Source organism: Solenopsis invicta, chromosome 8, assembly GCF_016802725.1.
Source record: "Solenopsis invicta isolate M01_SB chromosome 8, UNIL_Sinv_3.0, whole genome shotgun sequence".
NCBI lineage: Eukaryota > Metazoa > Arthropoda > Insecta > Hymenoptera > Formicidae > Solenopsis > Solenopsis invicta.
The window spans coordinates 17,861,131-17,882,628 of NC_052671.1; the positions used below are offsets into that span (position 1 = coordinate 17,861,131).

Genomic DNA, 21,498 nt, shown 5'->3' on the forward strand with positions numbered 1-21,498 from the left:
TACGCATTATTTTATAAATTTTTGAAACGCATCGGCGTCGGCGGGATTTGAACCTAAAATCTTCGGAACAATAATTTAGTACCCTAACACTGAGCTAAACGTACACTTGTGAGATTGTTAATAAAAAGTTATATTTGAAGTAACTGATTTGAACAAAAAAAACTGGCGTGTTGACCGCGCGGACGCTCTCACTAGCCCTTTGATTATTGCTCTATTTTTAAACTATATAAACTATATAAATAATTAAACCTATTCTTGCCCCATAGCTAAACTATTAAAAATAATTAAAAAATAACAATTGAAAATAGTACTGCAGTATGAAAAGACATTATTGACGTAAAAAACATGTTGCAAAAATTAATTTTGCAAATAATTGCTATAAACAAATTATTAAAAATGTAGAGAAAATTTTGCACCAATCTATTCTACGAGATAAATTCTAAGAAACGTACATTCTAAAGAAACGTATTTGACGCTTTCTTAATTGTTATAGCTGTTATAAACAAATAGTTGCAACATTAATTTTTGCCACGTATTTTTATGTCAATAAGGTTTTTTAACGTTCCGATTCTATTTCCAATTGTTATTTTTTAGCTATTTTTGCAGGTCTAGTCATGGGCTTTAATGCAAGTTAAAATAAAAAAAAATGGCAATCCTATCTTAAATTAAATTATTATTAAAAATTTGCATATATATAATTTGTTTTCTTGCATTGGTATTTTTTTGATCATCATGACTCATTCAATAAAAAAAAAAAAGCAGATTTCTTAATTATTACAATTGGCTCCTACGTTTAGATTCAACAAGGATCTGTAAAGGCAAGATCCAATTTTATTAATACATGACGTAGGTATATATTATGTATATTCCAACTATCATCTTGAATAAATATACATACCATGTATATCCATACAATATTCTATGAATATTAATAAATGTATATATATCCACGTAGGTATGTCGCATGTATGCGCATTCGATGTACATATATGAAATGTACATGACGTATATTTTATGTATATGCCAGTTTTCATCTTGAATGAATATGCATACCACGTATATCCATACGATATTTTATGAATATTCATAAATGTATATACATCCATGTATGTTGCATGTGTGCGCATTAGATGTACATATATGAAATGTATATGACGTACATATTATGTATATTCCAGCTATCATCTTAATGAATATACATATTACGTATATCCATACAATATTCTATGAATATTCATAAATATATATACATTTCTGAATATTCTATGTACATGACAAATACAGGATATTTTTTTCACATTACAAACATTACATATATATATATAGAATCCAATGTTTACTGGGATAAAGAATTCTTCAACTTCTAATTAGAACATTTTTTTCTATCTCTTAGTTTCAAAAGAAAAAAACCGATTTTTGTCAAAGGGATATTTTGTCCTTAAAAGTGCACTAAAACACGTATAAAAAAATACGTGTCTCTTATTTTTACCTGTACTACGACATATTAAGGGTTCGTTAAAATCGAAGGGAGACACTTCCGTAACGCACAGACGGTGTGCGCGTACTATGCGTGTAGAAACGATTTTCATTCTTTTTGGAAAATGGGAATGTCAGAATATAACTTTATCATACATCATTAAATTCTTAATAAAATAAGTTTTATTTTTTGCTTATAAAAAGAAATAAAAATTTTCAAAATAAAGTAAATAGGGGGAAAACGTTTAAAAAAATTATTATAACAAATGATTTTTTTTCACCACAGTTATAAAATACTTTTCAAGTCATTTAACTTTTACTCATTTTGTTCTATTTCTAATAGTTTCAACGAGATACACTTCGAAAAATAAAAATCAATTTTTTTCAAAAGAATGTTTCGTCCTTAAACATACATTAGGGCACGTATAAAAATGAATAGGTGTCGCTTATTTTTATCTGTACTACTACATATTAAAAGTTTGTCTAAATCTGAGGCGGACACTTCTGAAAGGTTCTTTGTTATATGTTTTTATACATTGACCTTTATCTTTTGATTCTGTTAATTACTTATTAATTTTAATCACACAATATATAATTAAATCATTAATTTCACATGTTGAAAATGGACAACGTGAGCCCAAAACGTTCCAATGATTGGAGTGCAAAGATTGAGTTACAATTACATATCTAATTATTAATATCCATATCATAATTACTCTTTATTGATCTTTTTTGATATCTTAGCATTGCATTTGCACATATAGAGCTAGAATTATGTCTAGTATTATTTTAAATTACTAATATTATCCTTCCCTAGGAAGATTTTCAAAAATCAATTGTGAACAAATTCATTTAAAAGATCATCAAGAAAATCGCCGTTATTTGTCAAATATTTTTTGTTTAATAGTTTCTTAAATATTAACCTGTGTAGCATTTTGTTTGGTCTCTTTTCTGTGTGTGCGTATAAGTGTGTGTGTGTGTGTGTGTGTGTGTGTGTGTGTGTGTGTGTGTGTGTGTGTGTGTGTGTGTGTGTGGGTCTGTGTGTGTGTGTGTGTGTGTTTGTGTGGGTTTGTGTGTGTGTGTGGGTCTGTGTGTGTGTGTTTGTTTGTGTGGGTTTGTGTGTGTGTGTGTGTGTGTGTGTGTGTGTGTTTGCTTATGTATATGCGTGCGTGCGTTCGTGCGTTTGTGCATGCGTATGTACGTGCGTGCGTGTATGCTTGCATATGTGCGTGCGCGTACGTGTGATGTATATGTACAATGTATGTACATATATGTATATATGAATATATATCAACATATATAAAAATATATCAAAAACATTTTATTATTCCTGTGAACACAGGATAGGAAAATTTGAGCAAATGTGATGTATGTTATATCAATAAAGTAGTCATTAGAATATAAAGCACTTATCACGACATATTAATATACACAGATAAATAAGCTTCTACAATTAATTTATGGACAAAGAATGTGTATGTCATACAAAAATAAATTATTAATTTGTATAATTTATATATATGTTAAATATATTACGTAAAAAGGTTATAAAATAACGTAAAATATGTTTTGAAAATTAAAACTTTGAATCTTTTTTCAATAATTTGTAAAAGAGACTATTTGCAATTTCCATAACATTCTTAAAAATATTCGATTAGCAAGATAATTTTGTTAAATAATAAATATTTATCGCATATTTACCATCATTTTCTGATGCTGTCATTGCTTGTAATATCCTGAAGGATCGAGAAGGAATTGCACTACCCATGTATTTCTTTGGTTCTTGTACTTGTTGTTCACTAGGCGGCAAATTGGCCTGTGTTTCTTCTGTATAAAAATTATCACAAGTCAACATTATTATGTTTTAATTATTTTAATTAAGTTGAAAGAGTAAAATTTGTTTTTATAATTACTTACCGAACGTCTTAGAATTTCTATTTTGTCGTTTATTTGCGACGTTCTGTTGTACATTGTGTGGCACTGTAATATACAAAAAAGAAATATTTCTATTATTTATATTGGCCATATCTAATCTATATTGTTTTTTTTTTTATTATTAGCTTTGATTAATTTAAAGATGTGTTACAGATCTATTTTAAAAATAATAAAAAATTATGAAAATATTATAGATTGTTCTATTAGATGTACAATTTTATTCTCGGCTCTTTAACGAAAATAAGTTGTTTATTTATGTACATAAAAACAATACATGGAATTCATCGAACTTCAAAGAATTTAACAAATTTTAAGGAACTTCAGCGGGCTTCTAACGGGTTGTACTTGTATACCAGAATTCAAAAGTAGTTACCTCCTCGATGAAAGTCAGCATTAATGAATGTAGAAATTTTAGCACAATGATAATAAGAAAGCCTTCTTCGGTCGCAACTAGTACCTATATTTATTTGTGTGATTTTATATACTTCTTCGAATTCAGAATGTGCGTCAAATTTTTTCCGGTCGTAACATGTCGAATAAGAATTAGTAATATCACGATTTTTATTAAATTAATTAATTTAATATAATAATCGATGCTGATTTGCATCTATGTATATACCCATTTTCCCCTGAAAAAACTCATTGCGAAAAATAACACCCCACCCAGGGTTCAAACCTGGCACCTCCGGAATCTCCGATCCCGGCGTCTTACTACCTCGACCACTGGGGCACAGTAATATTTCTCGCAATATTCGTATATGAGTGACAATGCATTTGAAGAGCGTGATTCAAATTACAGATATGTTTTTGAACCGATAATGTAACAACACAATGATAATTTAGAAATTTTAGATAAAAGTTTTATATATAAAACTTACCAGCGCTATTTACTGACGCGTCGTTTGAATCTGTCATGTTTTGTAAAAAACGAAAAGCTCGTGAAGGTATCGCCGCACCACGATATCTCGGATCTTTCTCCTGATGAAGATAAGTCTCATGATCGACTATAAAATACAATATAAAAACAATGTAATATTCACCAGCTTAGAGTTTACAAGTGATGATTTAATTTGAAAATTTAAATTAATTAAAAAATCTTATAAAAAATAATTTATTAAATTAATAATGAATAACATAAATGCTAACCTAGTAATTTTGTTAATCCACATATTTGATTGATTTTTGTAGAAAGTTATAGCGTTATATTAACAAATTCAATGTGCTATTTTAATAAATATAATTAGTTATAATTGCTAATTTTATTCAGTTATAAGACTTTGCTACTTTAACATAGACAACTGACTATCCGTATATTAGAATTATGGATCTGCTGAATCAGTGAAGTTCTTAATTGTTTTAACAAATCTCTTTCTTCCGTGATTTGACAAATATATTTCTGTTTGCAATATAAATATACTTGACAATAAACCAAAATTATAGACGCATAAATAATATTATTCTACCTTGCTCTTTAAATTTATTCATGAGTAGTTTTTCATCTTCACTTAATTCCATTCTCCGTATTTGATCTGTACCAACATCATTGGATTCATCCGTGTCCGTAATCTTCTGAAGAACACGAAATGATCGCGATTGAATTGGACCAGGCTCGTATTGTTGTGTAAGGTCAGGACTCTGCTGTTGCACACTATCCCAAGAATTTTATTTATAATTATAAATTGAAATAAAATTGCAAACTTTATGAAGTTTAGTTTATAACAAATGACAAAGTTAAAAATAAAAACAGCAATGTACGCTATTCAGCTGTAGTTATCCTGATATAACAATAATTTTGTACAATAATAGCATCACGAATGGACAAAATGTTAAATAATTGCGTTAAAATGGTATGTTAAGAAGCAGCAGTTTTTTGCCGAAATAAAAATTTTAAATAATATTTATCAAAAATCAGGTAAATCTAAATTTAAAATATAAATATTTTACAATTATTTCAAAAACTGATTTTTTATTTAAAATGTTACTATGCTGAATGTGTAATATTTCATACTGCAATATTTCTATATAATGTGCTTGCTATGTCAATAAAATGACGTCAAAATCAAATAAGATTCGTAACTCGGAATTTTAATAAATTATGGATTTTGAATAAATTAGATTAAATTGGATTAAATTAAGTTACATTATGTTGTGTTACAAATAAATAGCCCAGACAAAACAAATAAAAACTATTTTAAAGACAGTCTAGGCAAATCTTTCTCTTTTCCTGTCATAAATCTCAGAAATATTTTAAATCAGAAGTAAGTACTTATTGTTAAATATATGAAGAAAAACAACTTTGATTATTTAAAATTACTGCTTTTACTTTTTTGAGAATTTTAAAAAGTTTTTATCATTACCCAGTAACAGCACTATTATTATTTTTCTATGTTTAATTTTAAATGGATTTGTATTTATTTTTAAACAGTTATCTTATTTTTAATTTTTTAGTTACATCTAACCAAATTAATTTTATAAGAGAATAGACACAAAATTTTAATATTATATTTAAATTTTAACATTATATTTTATTATAAATACATTTTACTTGTTTTTATGACAATTTTACAGTTATTTATCTAAAATCTAAAACAATAAATTTGTGCATTCATTGTCAGTGCCGCACGCACTCATTAACGTTCAGCCAGGAGGCGCGCCCACATAATTTGTCTACTCGCCGTGGCCATATTGAAGTCGTGACGTCAGAAGCGTGAAATGACACGTAATTTTGTCTGGTGTGCCATTTGTAAATAAAAAGAATTTTAATAAGACAGACTAATCAGATGTCTTAAAAACACTTGTACAAATGGGTAAAAACCATCCTTTTTCCGCCTAACAGTCAGTAAATAATCATAAAAAGCACGTAAAGTGACATCTATTCAGACAGGAAAACACTAGCTATTGAAAGGAGTGAAAAATGTGCTTTTATATAAAATTCAAAGAAATTTTACTTACAGTCTATTTTTATGAATTTGGTAAATATGAGATAAATCATATTTACACAATAAAACACATAATAACAAAATGACATGCACGATAACATCTCATCGTCAATCTGTCACGTTTCACGCCTATTAGTTCTAATTTTTTTCGCGACGGAATGTTACTACCGTCAACATGGAGTTCTCAGCTGAGACGCCAGGAGCCTAAGATTAATCTAACCTACGTAAGTATAAAAAGTGACACATTTTTATCACATATTTTTGTTATTTTGTACGACGGTTTTAATGTGTACCCAAGCAACACAGTTACGTTTAATAAATGTTTAATAAACGTTTAGCCGAAACGTTTTTGTGATGTATAAAAATACGTTTATTAACCGGTCGAAATGTCTCGTATAAAAACGGTATTTTACACTAGTAAAAAAAACGTTAAATAAACGTTGTAAAGTAAACGTTGTTGTAGATATAACGCCTGTGGCCGCACTCTACTCACGAGAAGATCTCCCGCGACGTGGCCACCTAGCGGTGGCACCAGCACTCACTTGTTAAATCCATTTCAATCCGAAATTACAGGATTTCATAAATTATAATTAAATCGAATTTTAATGCGATGTGACACGCTGAGACGCTGACAATTCTTGTGTGCCATTTTTAAATAAAGAGATATTTTGATGACAATATTATAAATCACAAAAAATTTATATGTAAACTCTCTGAAGATTATTAACTTTTAAATATAATGAAATATCTTATTTATATTATACTTTTTACGTCTCAATTATTATAATTATATAATTACATTTGAAAGAACACGTTTAAAAATTGTCTTATAAAACGTTTTTATAACGTTTATTAAATTGGTACAAAAAACGTCTCAAATTTTAAACGTTTATTTTTCAGTTTATACGTATAAAATTGATTTTCAACGTTTATTAAACGTATTCTTAAACTAACTGTGTTGCTTGGGTACCAATGTGCACTAGTACGTCTAATCAAATTCGCTATATAAGGTTTTATTAATAATATAGTAAAATTCTTCAAAGTCCAAGTTTGTTGTCCTATAATTCCCATTATAAAAGAAAATTCTCTCCGTATACATATTTATTCTTTTTAAATCTTTATGCAAGCGTAAAAATGGAATTATTTAATTTAATGTTCAACTTACACTTTTGCTGGTTTTCCCATCTTAATATTATTCTCCGTATTTAATGGCATCGTTCTCTTCTCGCTACCTTCCACTACAAGAGGGATAATATAAGTTGTTCCAGCTGATTGTTCTGGCCGAGATGGGGATGTGACATGAATCTGCGACGGTTTTTGATCTCGCGGATGATTTTGTATTTGATTCTCCAATGTGTGTTGCGCAGGCACTTGACCCCATCGTTGCTGATGATGCATAGTTGGAGGTTGTTTAAACTGATGATGACCAGATTCATGCTTCACATCAAATACCGATGGTCTATCATCGATCTAAAGAACACATCCCCAGTAAACACATTACATAAATATTTTACAATAATGACATCATAAATTAACAAAAATTTCGTAATAATTGTACTAACGAAGGAGGACAATCAAGAGTCCCCCTTCGATTTTAATAAATGTAAATTATATGAAATTATATAAATATAAAAACAAGGGACACTTTTTTTTATAAGTTTGTCTCACACGTTAAGAAAGCAAAACACTTCTTCAAAAAAAATCAATTATTTATTTCAAAACAATTATCGACTATACGTATAAGATAAACGAATAGAAAAATTTTTTTTAAATAAAAGTTGAATGATTTCAAGAATACTTTATAAGAATAATAAAATATTTTTAATTTTTAATGACAATTTGTTTTTTTAAATTAGATAATGAGACAAAGAAAGTGCGAGTCAAACACGGAAGTTGGTGTGTCAATAATAAGTACAAATATTTTTTTTTATTTAAAAAAATATTTTTATCATTATTCTTATAAAGTACTCTTGAAACCACTCAACTGTAATTCAAAAAATTTTTTTCATCTTTTATAACTTTACTTCAAAAATTGATTTTTTTTAAGTGATATTTTATCCTTTTACGTATGAGAACGCACTTATAAAAAAATATGTATATCTCTTTTTTTTTATATTTCAATAATTTAAAACTTATTTAAATTGAAAGGAGATAATTGGACAATACGCAAAAAACAGCAGTTTTGTTGGAATAAAATTTGTAAGCAATATTTATCAAAAATATCATTTTTATGCGAGATTTTTCGTCACGTAATTTAATAAATGTCTTATCAGGGATATATTAAAAATCTAAAAAGTAACTTTGATCAACTTACTCGGATAGGTATAATACGTTCATGTTGCGATTGCGATCTAGTTTGTTGTGATGTTACAGAATCGGTATTCTGTCTTTGCTGTTGCGGCTGTTGAGATAATTGTTGCGGATTTGTTTGTTGACCCTGCGGAATCGAATATGATTTTTGCTCTTGCTTTTGTTTCGCTTGTGAATATTGCGGAGTCGATTGCTGGACTTGAACATAAATTGGTGAAAACGCGTTCTCCGACGCATCACTGTCAACTGTTTTATTCACACTCGTGCGTTTAGCCCATTCAGGCAGTTCTTCCTGCGGCTTGATTTTATTTTGCATCCAAGGTGTAGGAGCTTTAGCTAAAGTGATCTGAGTTGGAGTACCTGGACTTTCGGGAGTGCTCGTCTGACTCGACGTAACTGCGATCGGTACTATTTTCGTATCTATTTTCGTAATGTTTTTTGCTGGCTCATTTGGTTTATCTACGCAAAAACATTTAAATCTCTATTATTTCTTACCTGCATTATAATTTCATCAAGTACTGTTTCATGGAATCATACACAGATAAATATACAATGGATTCAGCAAAGCTATAGCATGATGAATAATTTTTATAACTAATAAGATTTAATCGTTCAAAGAAATTATTTATATCGCAAAATAAACTCATCTTTATAAATATTACCATTATAATTACAACAAATTAGTTGTGTGAAATAACTAATATTTTTACGTGCTTTAATAATTTTAGTAAAAAAAACAGTGCTTCTATTATCAAAGAAAAAAGTGTAAGGTAAATAAAATATTTTTTTAAATAATTCCAAATCAAAAAATTTAAACTTTTATTATTATTTATTACTTTGGATATCTATAATCAAGCACTTTTTTTAATAAAAAATAATATAATTAAAGATTCTCGACAATCTAAAAATAATAAACTAATATACTTAAAAACGCGCAGTAATTGATATACAAAATAAAGATAAAGAATTCAGGGTAAAATGCATCAATTTTGACCCCCAAAATAACAAAAAAAAAAAAATGATATGTTTTTTGTCATTTTTGAGTAAAATCAGATTCTAAAAATTTCAAAAAATTTTAATTTGACAGAAAAGTATCGAAATCAATATATGAAGCTATTAAACAATCTAGGTTCACAAATTATTGTTGAGCTTTACAAACTTTATTAATTCATATTTTCCTACTAGTAAAATATGATAATAAAACATAATTTTTATCTCTAATCATGTTTTACTAATATCTATACTTAATAAAAAAATTAAATTTATTAATATTTAAAAAAGGCAATATTGATGAGAACTTTTAAATCTTAATTACAGCTCTTGAGAGTATTTGTTCTTTTCATGTTTTCCAAGAACTTTCAAGAAGTTTTTCCAAGAATATTTTGTATTTTGTTGTAGTATTTTACTACAAGTAATTGTGAAATTTACACAAAACACATTTTTAAGCCCAAAATCCGCTTTGACCAAATAAAACTTTCCTAACTTGCATGCCATTTTATGGCTAGGACACATTCCATATATTGCATAACAATTTCTAATGAAAAAAATGTAAGGAAAAGTAATTACCATTCAACGTTATCCTATTGATTGAAGGTGATTGTGACATCTTATTAACGTGAGGCTGGGGTGGCACATTCGAAGGAAAAACAGGAACCGCGACTTGAGGCATCAGAAGATTCGCTGCGGGAGAAACTGCAGGTGTAGGCTTTGATTCGATAGCGGATTTCGGTGGCCCTTCTATACCTTCGTCATTAGCATTTTTCGCCACTCTTCTCGCCATTCGTGGACTGCGAATCTGTGAAAGATCCAATTTGCCACCCATACCCGGAGTATAAGTAAAGGGTTTCTTATCTTTCGTTAGCATAGCATTTTGGATGGCTGCAGGCGGCTCATAAGCATCGTTGGTAGCTACTTGCGGTCTCTTTGCTGTTGCATTCTATAAGCATGAATCAAAAAAAATCAGATAAATTATTTTCTATTATTGTAAGTTATTATTAAACAATTAGACAATATAATTTTTTACCCCATATAAAGACCATTATACATTAACAATAATAAATTCATGCACGAATTGTACAAAATTTACATAATTTTAACTTTTAGATAAACAAGTCTAAATTTAAAGAAAAATTCTATAAAATTGTTTATTTAATTTACGATCTTTCTGCATATTTTTGCATTTTTCCGCAATATAAAATTTTAAGTCTTAATAATTATTTTAATGTAAAAAAATTGCATTAGTATTTAAAATTAATTGCAATTTTTGGCTTGGTTTTAGATTTGATAATCATTGGACTTGATGCTTATGTTTTAGCAATAAATGCTTTTTATCTATTTTAGATTATTTAATTTAACTATAATACATACATAATTATTATAATAATATATACTAATATAATTAAAAATTATTTTAAAGCAAAAGTATTTTATAATGAAGACTTTAGTAATATTCAAGTATATATATTACAAATATTTCTGGTAATTGCTTCTGGAATAAAACACATTAAGAATATGAAAACCTACTAAAATGTTGCAATTAAATTCCAATCTTTATATAACTATATCTGACCTATATATTATAATTATGATGTAATAATTTAAAACATAAAACAGCGCATAATGACAATATCAAAGTAAATTATTAGAAAAATATACGAGGTATGGACAAAAAGTTCATGCAATGAGCTCACAAAAAATCAAATTTTAAGTATTTTAATTATTACGTTTTTGTTTAAAGTACTTTCTATCCGACAGAATGCACTTGGACCAATGCTTCTTTTACTGTTGAAAACAGTGTTGCATGTCCTTTAAAACTCTTCAGAAACTCTCGTTGATGCTCTTCATATCCCCAAAATGTTCATCCCATATAATCGTTTTCACTTTAAAGAACAAAACAATCGCAGAAGCTAAATCAGGCGAATAGGGAAGAGGTAGCTTATGGTAATCATGTCGAAAAACTTACACACAATAAGTGCTGAGTGCGTAAGCGCACGGATTTAAATCTTTTAAAATGGTTTGAACTCTATCTTTACTAATTCCCAGGTCAATAGTAATTATTCTAATAGTAATGTAAATGTTTTAATAGTAACATCAACAAATCGTGAATACGTTGAACGTTTTCATTAAATGTGACATTAGTGAGCAATCCTCTTGCGCGCCATTAATGCTTTCCTGCCCTTTTCTAAATCGGTTCATTCATTTATACACAATTCTATGCTTCATGGCAGACTCCACAAACAGTTTTTAACATTTCAAGAATTTCTCGCCCACTTTTATTGAGTCTCAAAAGAAATTTAATGTTGATTCTTTACTCAGTTACAATATCTCGCTCCATTTCGACCGTGCAAAAAACTGCATTTATACTGGCACTGAAAAATACATACTCGTACACATTTAATCGCATTTTGTAATCAAACTTGCACTGATGACTCATGAGGCTTCCGCCTAGATGTCACACTAGCATAGAAGCGTATACCCAATGAGAAATGACCTGTCAAATCAACATCGAAATGATATCAATTTGATGATTTCAACATCGATTCAATTATCATTTCTCACTCGGCAGCGTTGTCATATCGATAGAAAAAATTCAAAGTACAAACTTTTTGTCCACACATCGTATATAAGTAAAATATTAAAAATTTGTTCAGACAAATTTAATGTAACTGGAAAAATTTTTTCATATATAATTACATCAGAGATGGCAAATAATTTGTTATTTTTGTAATAGCACAAGATTTCGTATGAATATTCTAAAATATTCTAGATATCATACGAACATTCACATATCGTGATATCGTGCTGTATATTTTTAAAATATCACAATATTCGTTCGATATGTTGTGCTATTAGGGTTGTAACGAAGTTACACAATTAAAGTTACTTTTTTTGTAACTATAAAATAACTTCGTTACTTTCTTCCCATCTGTAAATATAACTTAACTTAGTCACGTTTTTATTAATAACTAGTAACTAAAACAATTACTACTTTTAGATTGCTAACTGCTTATTGAGCAAGTATAGTACACTGCTGTACCATTAAATGCTGTGTATTAAATGCACCTATACAAAGTTGCTAGAAATTAACCGCTGCAACATTACTCGCTAAGAGAAACCACATAGGGTGCACTCCACTTTACATTTGCAACACTTTTATTATTATTTGAATTATTCCATCCTTATCGTTTATCAAATATTAATAGACAAATAATGCTCGCAAACGTTACGAGCGTTATTTAAGTGGAATGCACCTATTGGAGTTAAATCCGTGTACGTTCAGTATTACAGCAGCTTTCAATTTAAGAAAATGTTTTAATATAAATGAAATAATTTAGTAATGTTAAAAATATAAGAGTTTAATATTTAAAATAGTAATGCATTAAAAGATTATAAGAAATTAACAAAAAAGTAACTGCACACGTTACTTTTTCATTAACTGTAACTGTAACGAGTTTCAAAATTAGTAACTTGTAACTGTAACCAGTTACTGATTACTTTTACGAAGTAACTTTCTCAACCCTGAATTATATACAATTACATATCAAATATGTCCATATATAAATATATTCTATATAATATATAATAAAATATATATAATAACATAATATACATAGATATAAATGCATGCCTTACAATTTTGGAATTAACTGCATCTAATTTATTCTCAGACTGGTCACATTCAAAAACTTACATCGATTATATAAAAAAAGAACTCTTCGATTTTTAATTTAAGAGTTATTCGGGTTTAAATTCTGAAATATTTTACTTAAAAGGTCATTTGACGTAAAATTTCCAAATAATTTGGTACAGCCTCAATGTTTACACAGTGATGTAATTATGCCTTTTTTATATACATATCTGGAATCGCAATACTACCGCATCGTCTGAAATTCTTACAAAAAATTAAACGTTTTTTAATATTGATATCTTAATTTCATATATTGATATCTTATTTCTTTAATTTGTTAGATTTGATATTTGATTTTGATTCAAATACTTGACAAATTTTCAAATTTATATAAACTGTGTAATATAACCTGGTTGATTATAACTTTGAATGGCTTATCTTATAATTTACCACAATGCCGGACTCGGCATTTAATTATGAAATTTTTTGACAGATATGAAAGAAAGTCACTAACCGAGCACTATACAGTTATTTTATGTACAAAAAGTATATATTCAGATATTATATATTAAATAAGAAACCAAAATGTTTCGACTCTGTACTTAGTCTTTTTCCATCATATTCTTTATTAGTTTATTATAATAATTACCTATTTCTGCGATAAGTTTAGGTATAATAATGTTTGTCCCTACTCTATCAATGTCTCGATATCAAATAAACTTCTTATAAATAATCCCTCATCTTATAAATAATCCCTCAGTTTCCGTTTGTTAATCAATGTTCCATTACGGTTCTGCAAATTCTTTAAGTGAAAGTCAATAGTGTAAAAATATTTGAGCGCCTTATCCACAAAGAATTGACCCTGAACCGTGCTCCTATTAGTCTTATGCGTATTCCATCAATAAAATATAGAGAAAAAACACTTTTAAAGAATTCTCGAATTGTTGTCGCTACTTCTTGTCTATAACAAATCTTGCATTCTTATTTATAATATATCTAAATATATATTTGTACCTAAAATACGGTGCTCGGTTATTAACCTTCTTTCATATCTACTATTTATTAAACGTTAGCGAGCCTCGTTTTTCTAAATGTTAATAAAAATTTTATTTTTATTTTTAAAGTTTCCACAAATTTTCTCTCCAAGAATATTAACAGACTTACGAGTTAAATAATTATATTTAATAAATGGATCATCCAACGATATTGTTCCTAGTTATTTCTCCATGATTTAGTCTATCTTACCTCAGCAGTATTTATCCTCATAGCTGGCAAGTGACCAGACACAGGAGGTGGAGGTGGTGGCGGTGGAGGTGGCCCTGAAATCAAGCTACAGATTATGAACAATACAAAATAATATTTATGAATAATGTATGTAAATACGATATAATTAATTGATTGCAAACTTATTAAAATGTAATTTTACAAATATTCAATGTTTAATTTTATTATTTGTTATTATTGTATTTGCGAAGTGAAGACAATTATCTATCGTTTACAGATTTTTAATTTTAAAAAATTTATATTCGAATATCTCTTATTGTTAGTAAGTAGTGTGACAGTAGTGTATATACCTGCAACCATGACATCTGGATGTCTGTAAATAAAAATCAAATAATTATTAATCTGGATAAAGGAATTAAATCTGGAAAATTAAATCTGTTTTTTAGCCAAGCATATAATGACCATTTTAATAGTGTTGGATAAATAAAAATATCAAATATATTATAAAATATGTAGCTTCTTCAAAATCAAAAACTGTAGATACACAACTCTTATTTTTTTAATTATTTAATATATATGGTTTTAATATATTTTAGTTATAAATTAAAAGTATTGTTTTACAATCTCTTATACATGTTAATTATATTATACATATTACTATTTTCTTTTCCGTGTATCAGCCAACATTAAAAAACTATACATATCTTATTATAATTTAATATTCATATAATAAAAATATTTAACTAAAATAAGAATCGATTTTTTCACGGTATGTTTTCTTGAAAGCACATTTGGAAGGTATAATTAATTCCGTCTTCTTCGTTTGCATGAGACATTGCTATCTTATCACTGGAATGTAACTACTTCAAAGATGAATCATCTTCTGTGTATTCATACTTTATGCACGTACATTCACATCTTATACGTACAAATTTAACATATAATTTAATTAACGGTATTTATTACAAATGTAAACATTGTAAATTGCGATTGATAAAACAATTGAGTTTGAAAATTTACAAAAAATTTTTAATTACTTTATGAAATCATTAATTCGTACAATAATAGCAAGATTCACCGACGCATTTAATACACATGTAAAACAATTGTAATAATAATTAATTGGTAATGCAAAAAACATTTAATTAATCGCTCATACTTCTTTAGTCAATCAAAAACTGTGCGCAATCCAACGAAAGCTGATTAAAATGTCTTTTAGGATAAAGCGGTCAGAACATTTCTTTAAAAGGATTAAACAACACTCACTGCTGGAATAATTATAGTACGTTCAGAAAGTACGCAATTGCATAAATGTAGGTCATCACACATCATTGACAATATTACTATCGAAAAGCTAAGAAAAAATTACAAAATTTCAAAATTCATTAATGAAATTGTGAAAAAAACAAATTAAATATGAATAATTTTATTGAAAACTTTTTTTATTGTTAGATTTATTCTTTTTAAACTTAAAATTATGTATACATTTGTCGATTTATTTTTGGACTGTGAACGCAATGCGATTTTTGTGTCAAATTGGTGTTAATTCTCAAAGCGTATTCTTGCAAAAAAGAATAATAAAATAATTAAAATGTATTTAATTTAATGTATATACTTAACATATACTTTATGTTGTATTACTTTTATGTCCAGATAGTAAAACACAGATGTATTTTTTATGTATGTAAATTATTAATAAGATATTCAATGAAGTCTCATCAGTATTGTATCTAATCAGTAGTAAGTCTAATCAGATTACAAGTTTTTAATAATAAATGTAATAAAAAATTAATATTATATATCAATAAAATTCCTAAAAAATATTATAAATTTTTATATTTTTTTTTCTTTTAAAAATTCTCCTAAATGTTCTCTTATCTCTTATATTTCCAAAAAATTTTGCACAAAATTTGGAAAAAATCTCCCAATCTAGCATTTTCAATTTAACATAAAATTCAAATTATTGAGAGCGAATAATATTAAAACACATTACTTGATTGTTACATATGACCTACATGCAAATGATTCATTTATGAATCAAGCAAACTTTCTTTCTAGCAATGAGTGGAAGAAGCTGAAAATTTTAATAATAGAATTTTGGAGTCAACTCTAATGCTGTGTCGGAGCGCAGGCGTTTTTATCTTGGCACGATAGTTATGGCACGTGACTCTCAATTTCAGCAGATTTGCAAATGCTTCGTTGAAAAAGACAGTGCTTCTCGTGGAAAATTTGCCAACTTCTTCTACGTTACTTTGGCATAAATAAACTATTCGCGAAATATTACATTGTAAAAAGCTACATGTATTTTTAGAACCCACTATTAAAAGTCTATTTACACATGTAAGAATAAAAAGTTGCAACTTACGAACAAAATTATTTGCTTTTATAATTAAACAATTTTGAACTAAATTTACAATTAAAGTTAAGTTTGCAGAAATACTTGTAATAAATAGACATAAATTGTATGTACATGATAAATCGCTAACGTGTTCTTTACATCTTTTTCTTAAGTTATTAAACATAAAAATATAATATTACTATTATATATGTTGTAGAATGTTATAAAAATTTGTACATTTAACTAAGTCTATAAAAGACTATTGTTATTGTAATTTTTTTTTATCTAATGTAAAGATATATTTATATTATACTATCAGAGGTAAATATACTAATTTTTATAAAAACATACAAAATTTAATATATTTACATTATAATTTATATAATTTAAATACATAATGTTATCTATGTAATTTTGCTTTTTACAATGTATATCAGTCTTATTTCATTAGCATCAATGACTAATACGATTACTAATAAATGTCCGTTCTTCATTTTCTATTTTAATCACATTATGAAACTTTGTGTAATTGGAATCTCAGTGTATTTATTGCTTTAATAAATTAAAAAATTGTTTCTGGCTATTGTAAAAATTTCCCTAAAAAGGTTGACTTGGCCGAAAATCTTTTTCTTACTTTCTTTCGCCTCACAGCCTATGCAAAATATCATTTGTTCAGAGCATAAGTTTCTCAGAAAAGTTCGGTCATGGCGAATCAAATCGGTCATGTCGATGGCGGCCACGCCGTAACGCTCGGAACCCAGCCAATAAGCCACAGCAAGTAGAAATGTATTTAGGTAGATACACGAGCGAGAGTAATTTTAGCACGCGGGCTGACTTGCGCAGTGAAACCTCACATTATTAAACGCTTCCAATCATTTTATTTTTAGGATTTCTAACACTGCGGCAAATATGTGATAAATGTGAGATCGCCTCACAATCGGTCTATACTGAATGAAGAGATTATTCGAAGTCAAATGCACTGACAATGAGAGAAAAATAATTGTTATTTATAATCATAATTGAATGTTAAAACAACTATGATTAAGAGTTCTATTTTTATAATTACTACTGTTATAATATAGTTACTACTGTTGTAATAATAACCTACAATGATTGTTATTTAAGTTATAAAATATAATTGGAAAACGATTATAAATTATAGTTATTTTTGATGCCATTTAAATTAATTACAAACATTTTTTATTAGTTGTAAAACATTATATGTTATTGTTATGAACATTATAGCTCTAATAACTGTAAAAATATATCCCAATTATAATTATTTTAACATTCTATTACAGTCACAAATACTTTTATTAGGATGCACAAAGATGGAAATTCGGCTTTTAAAACGTTGGTTATATTAAACAATTAAAACACAATTTTTAATAACGTAAACTACTATCATCGACACTTAATCCAATGATTTCCTTTATACGAAATAGAGATATCTGAAATGTGCACCGAAATGCGTGCGTTAATCCTGACTGGGCATAAAAATGCGCCGACTCGTGAAAAAGCTGCACCTCAAACGAAATCTTTTTGTCGAACGAGCATCACTCGTCTCTCTTGATGGTAAAATATGTGCTCTCCTTGGAAGACAACGGCAAGGCCGATTTGGCCTTGCGACATTCGATCCAATACACGACAATCGAAAAACGAGTTTTATCTCTTCTCTTTCCGCGAGGTCTGCCTCTCTTTCATTGTATGTGTGTGTGTGTGTGTGTGTGTGTGTGTATGTGTGTATGTGTGGGTCTCGAGAAAACGTAAACATTATACAAAATAATTTCCAATTTCCAATGCAATTAATATTTATTTTAAAATCTTATAATTATACTCCCATCATATGTCAATATCAAATTGCGAGCGATTCAATTTGGTGCTGGATTTAACTTTAAATTCAAAACTAATTACAAAACTACCGGCAATTTTAAATAACACTTGTCCAATTTGCTCTCACTTTTTCCTTTTTTTTCTTACGTAGTTAGGAACACTTTCATTGCTTCTCTTTCTTTTTTTTCTAATGTATATTCGTTCTTATAGAAACAAGGTTCCACAATTCTTATTTCTAGTTATCTGAAGAGATTAGGCAACTCAAACAATTGCGCGCGCTTTAACAGCAAATTCGAAATAAATAATAAAACCTTACCCGACAAGCGTCGAAGAGTTCATATCCAGAATAATTTCGTAATTCACTGAGTGTTGATTCCTTACGTTGACTTACGCCGCTACTCACTAGTCAAGAGAGAGAGAAAGAGAGGGAAACCGGTTCTCTATACTACTTTTGGGATTCCAAAAGTTGGAGGAGAAGGTAGATATTAAAAGGGATACAAGCAACACCGATGCCGACACTAGCGCGCGCCCGCAGCTACTACGGACCCGTCGCTTCGATTCGCTTCTCGGTGCTCAGACCTCGTCGTGACTTTACGGACTGGCACGCAGAGCTGACGATGTGACTCCACGGTCTTACATCTTTACCGATTTGATCGCCGCATTGCGTTGCTCTCGCGCTGGTCACCTCGCGCCTTTGCGGTCTTTCGCCGTTCGCCGTCCGTCCGCCGCTGCTCGCCAAAATAGCTCATGGCTATTTTAAGATCTCGATATATGTATATGAAACAACATATTTCCTATTATTCGCGATATCACCGGTCAAGTATACCGAATACTCTTAATCCTGTGAATCATTGATCCACATAAAAATCATTATATTTTATAAAGGAAAAGCTGATATAATGGCCTTAAATGTACATTTTGTACAATAGCTTCGTTGATAATCAATATTTTAAATTAAAAACTTAATGATTACGTTTATCAATGTGTTATTCCATTCGAGACTCAAAGGCCGGTATTCATAGTTGAATCTTATGTTTAAAATCGTCTCAAGTACTGTCATAAGATGTTACCAATCAATCAGAAAGACATATTAACATCTTAAAAACCCGGTAAAAAATTTTTTATATATAATTATATATAGTTATGTATTATTATATATATATATATATATATATATATATATATATGTAGCTGTACATAATTATGTATCAAATATGTCCAATTATATTAAAATATATTTATGTATAATTATGCATGATTTTTATATAAAATTATATATAATTATGTATATATAATTATTGCACATAATTTTATGTAATCATTATACAATATATAAATTACAGTAATTATGTACGATTATATATAATTGTATACAGTTATATATAAAAATCATGCATAATTATATATAATTATATATTTTTATGTATATTTCAATATATATGAACATATTTGATATATAATTGTATAGTAAATTGGGATATTATGGCCATACGGAAAAGATGGCCATAGTGTATAATTTCTCCAGTAATTACTAAATAGTGCATTTTTGTAGTCATTCTGAAAGATAATCAATATTTACAGTATTTTATATGCGTACACTATTCGAAACAATCTTATTCTGAATATTATATAATACTTTTACTTTTGATTACCTGCAAAGTTTTGCATGTGTCCTCTAAAAGCTGCTATAACGTCGAATAAATTACTGTTAAGCTATCATAATCAACGTTATGTATATAATAAAGGAACCTAAATTGTAACATGACTTATAATTTGTTCTTTTATTTTTCACTATTTATTTAAATACACTATGATCATCTTTTACTTACAATTCAACCAAGATGGCTCACTTTGTTTTTTTATACATTATTTTTCTTTAAATTATAGAAATCTGTTTTTTTTTCCTTACTTTAAAAGAATTATAATTATGTTATTATTGCATATCAAATTTTAAAATTTTCATGTTACTATTGCAATATTATAATTATAACTAAGTCATATAATTATATATATAAAAGATATAATATATGTGTTTATACTAAATATATAAAATTATAAGTTTTATTTATCACTTTAGAAAATATTCATTCATTTTTAACATGAAACATTTATAGGCAATTGTCCCATAATACTATAGCCATCTTTTCCTTAAAATTTAGATAAGATGGCTAATGCATAAGTTATAATATTGTCAATATTTGATTTCTAATCAGTGTTTTTTCTTTAAATTCAATAGTATTATTAACTTTAAGATTCAGTGAAGTGATATGTCAAACATTATTAATAACAAAAAATAACAAAAAATAAAAACGCGATTTTTTTTATTTTAAAAAACTGTAAGAAATGTAGGAAAATGGCAGCAACAAGCACACGCGCATCTATATATCTTTTCTTTATTACAAAGTCACACCAAGCGACCATCAGCAAACGGTTTTCTCCTTCATTCTGTTATAAATCTCAAACTTCTTCTTTAATTCATGTGTTATTGTCGCACTGTACAATTTGGGGGCCATCTTACCCGAGTTTACCCTATAACTATATATAATTATTATACATAAAAAATTTTTTGCCGGGACATTACTTATGACTATCTTAAAATAAGAATTGACTATCAATACCAGCCAAAGTTATGAAATATTTATTATTTAGAATGTTATTTATAAAAGTGTAACATTGTGTAACGGTTTGAAAATAAACAAGTGTAACTATACTTCCCTGTACTTATTCTTTTACCTATCTTTGGTACAGCACGGCGCAACAGTCCGCCCAGGCAAACAAATACCGTACCATATACAGCAAACCTGTTCACCCGAACG

General features: G+C 28.1%; 1 protein-coding gene across 1 annotated transcript in view; it reads right to left on the minus strand.

Annotated features, from left to right (window-relative positions):
• Window positions 1-19,388, minus strand: part of LOC105202152 — a 29,332-nt gene extending 9,944 nt beyond the window's left edge. Inside the window, exons 1-10 of the mRNA XM_039452426.1 lie at window positions 18,999-19,388; window positions 14,862-14,884; window positions 14,533-14,606; window positions 10,227-10,596; window positions 8,665-9,119; window positions 7,516-7,820; window positions 4,875-5,059; window positions 4,290-4,415; window positions 3,394-3,456; window positions 3,178-3,303 (exon numbers count right to left, since the gene is read on the minus strand). Coding sequence (XP_039308360.1) covers window positions 3,178-3,303; window positions 3,394-3,456; window positions 4,290-4,415; window positions 4,875-5,059; window positions 7,516-7,820; window positions 8,665-9,119; window positions 10,227-10,596; window positions 14,533-14,606; window positions 14,862-14,884; window positions 18,999-19,021 — 1,750 coding nt within the window. The 5' untranslated portion in view covers window positions 19,022-19,388. The remainder of the gene's footprint in view (window positions 1-3,177; window positions 3,304-3,393; window positions 3,457-4,289; window positions 4,416-4,874; window positions 5,060-7,515; window positions 7,821-8,664; window positions 9,120-10,226; window positions 10,597-14,532; window positions 14,607-14,861; window positions 14,885-18,998) is intronic.
• Window positions 19,389-21,498: the final 2,110 nt, after the last annotated feature.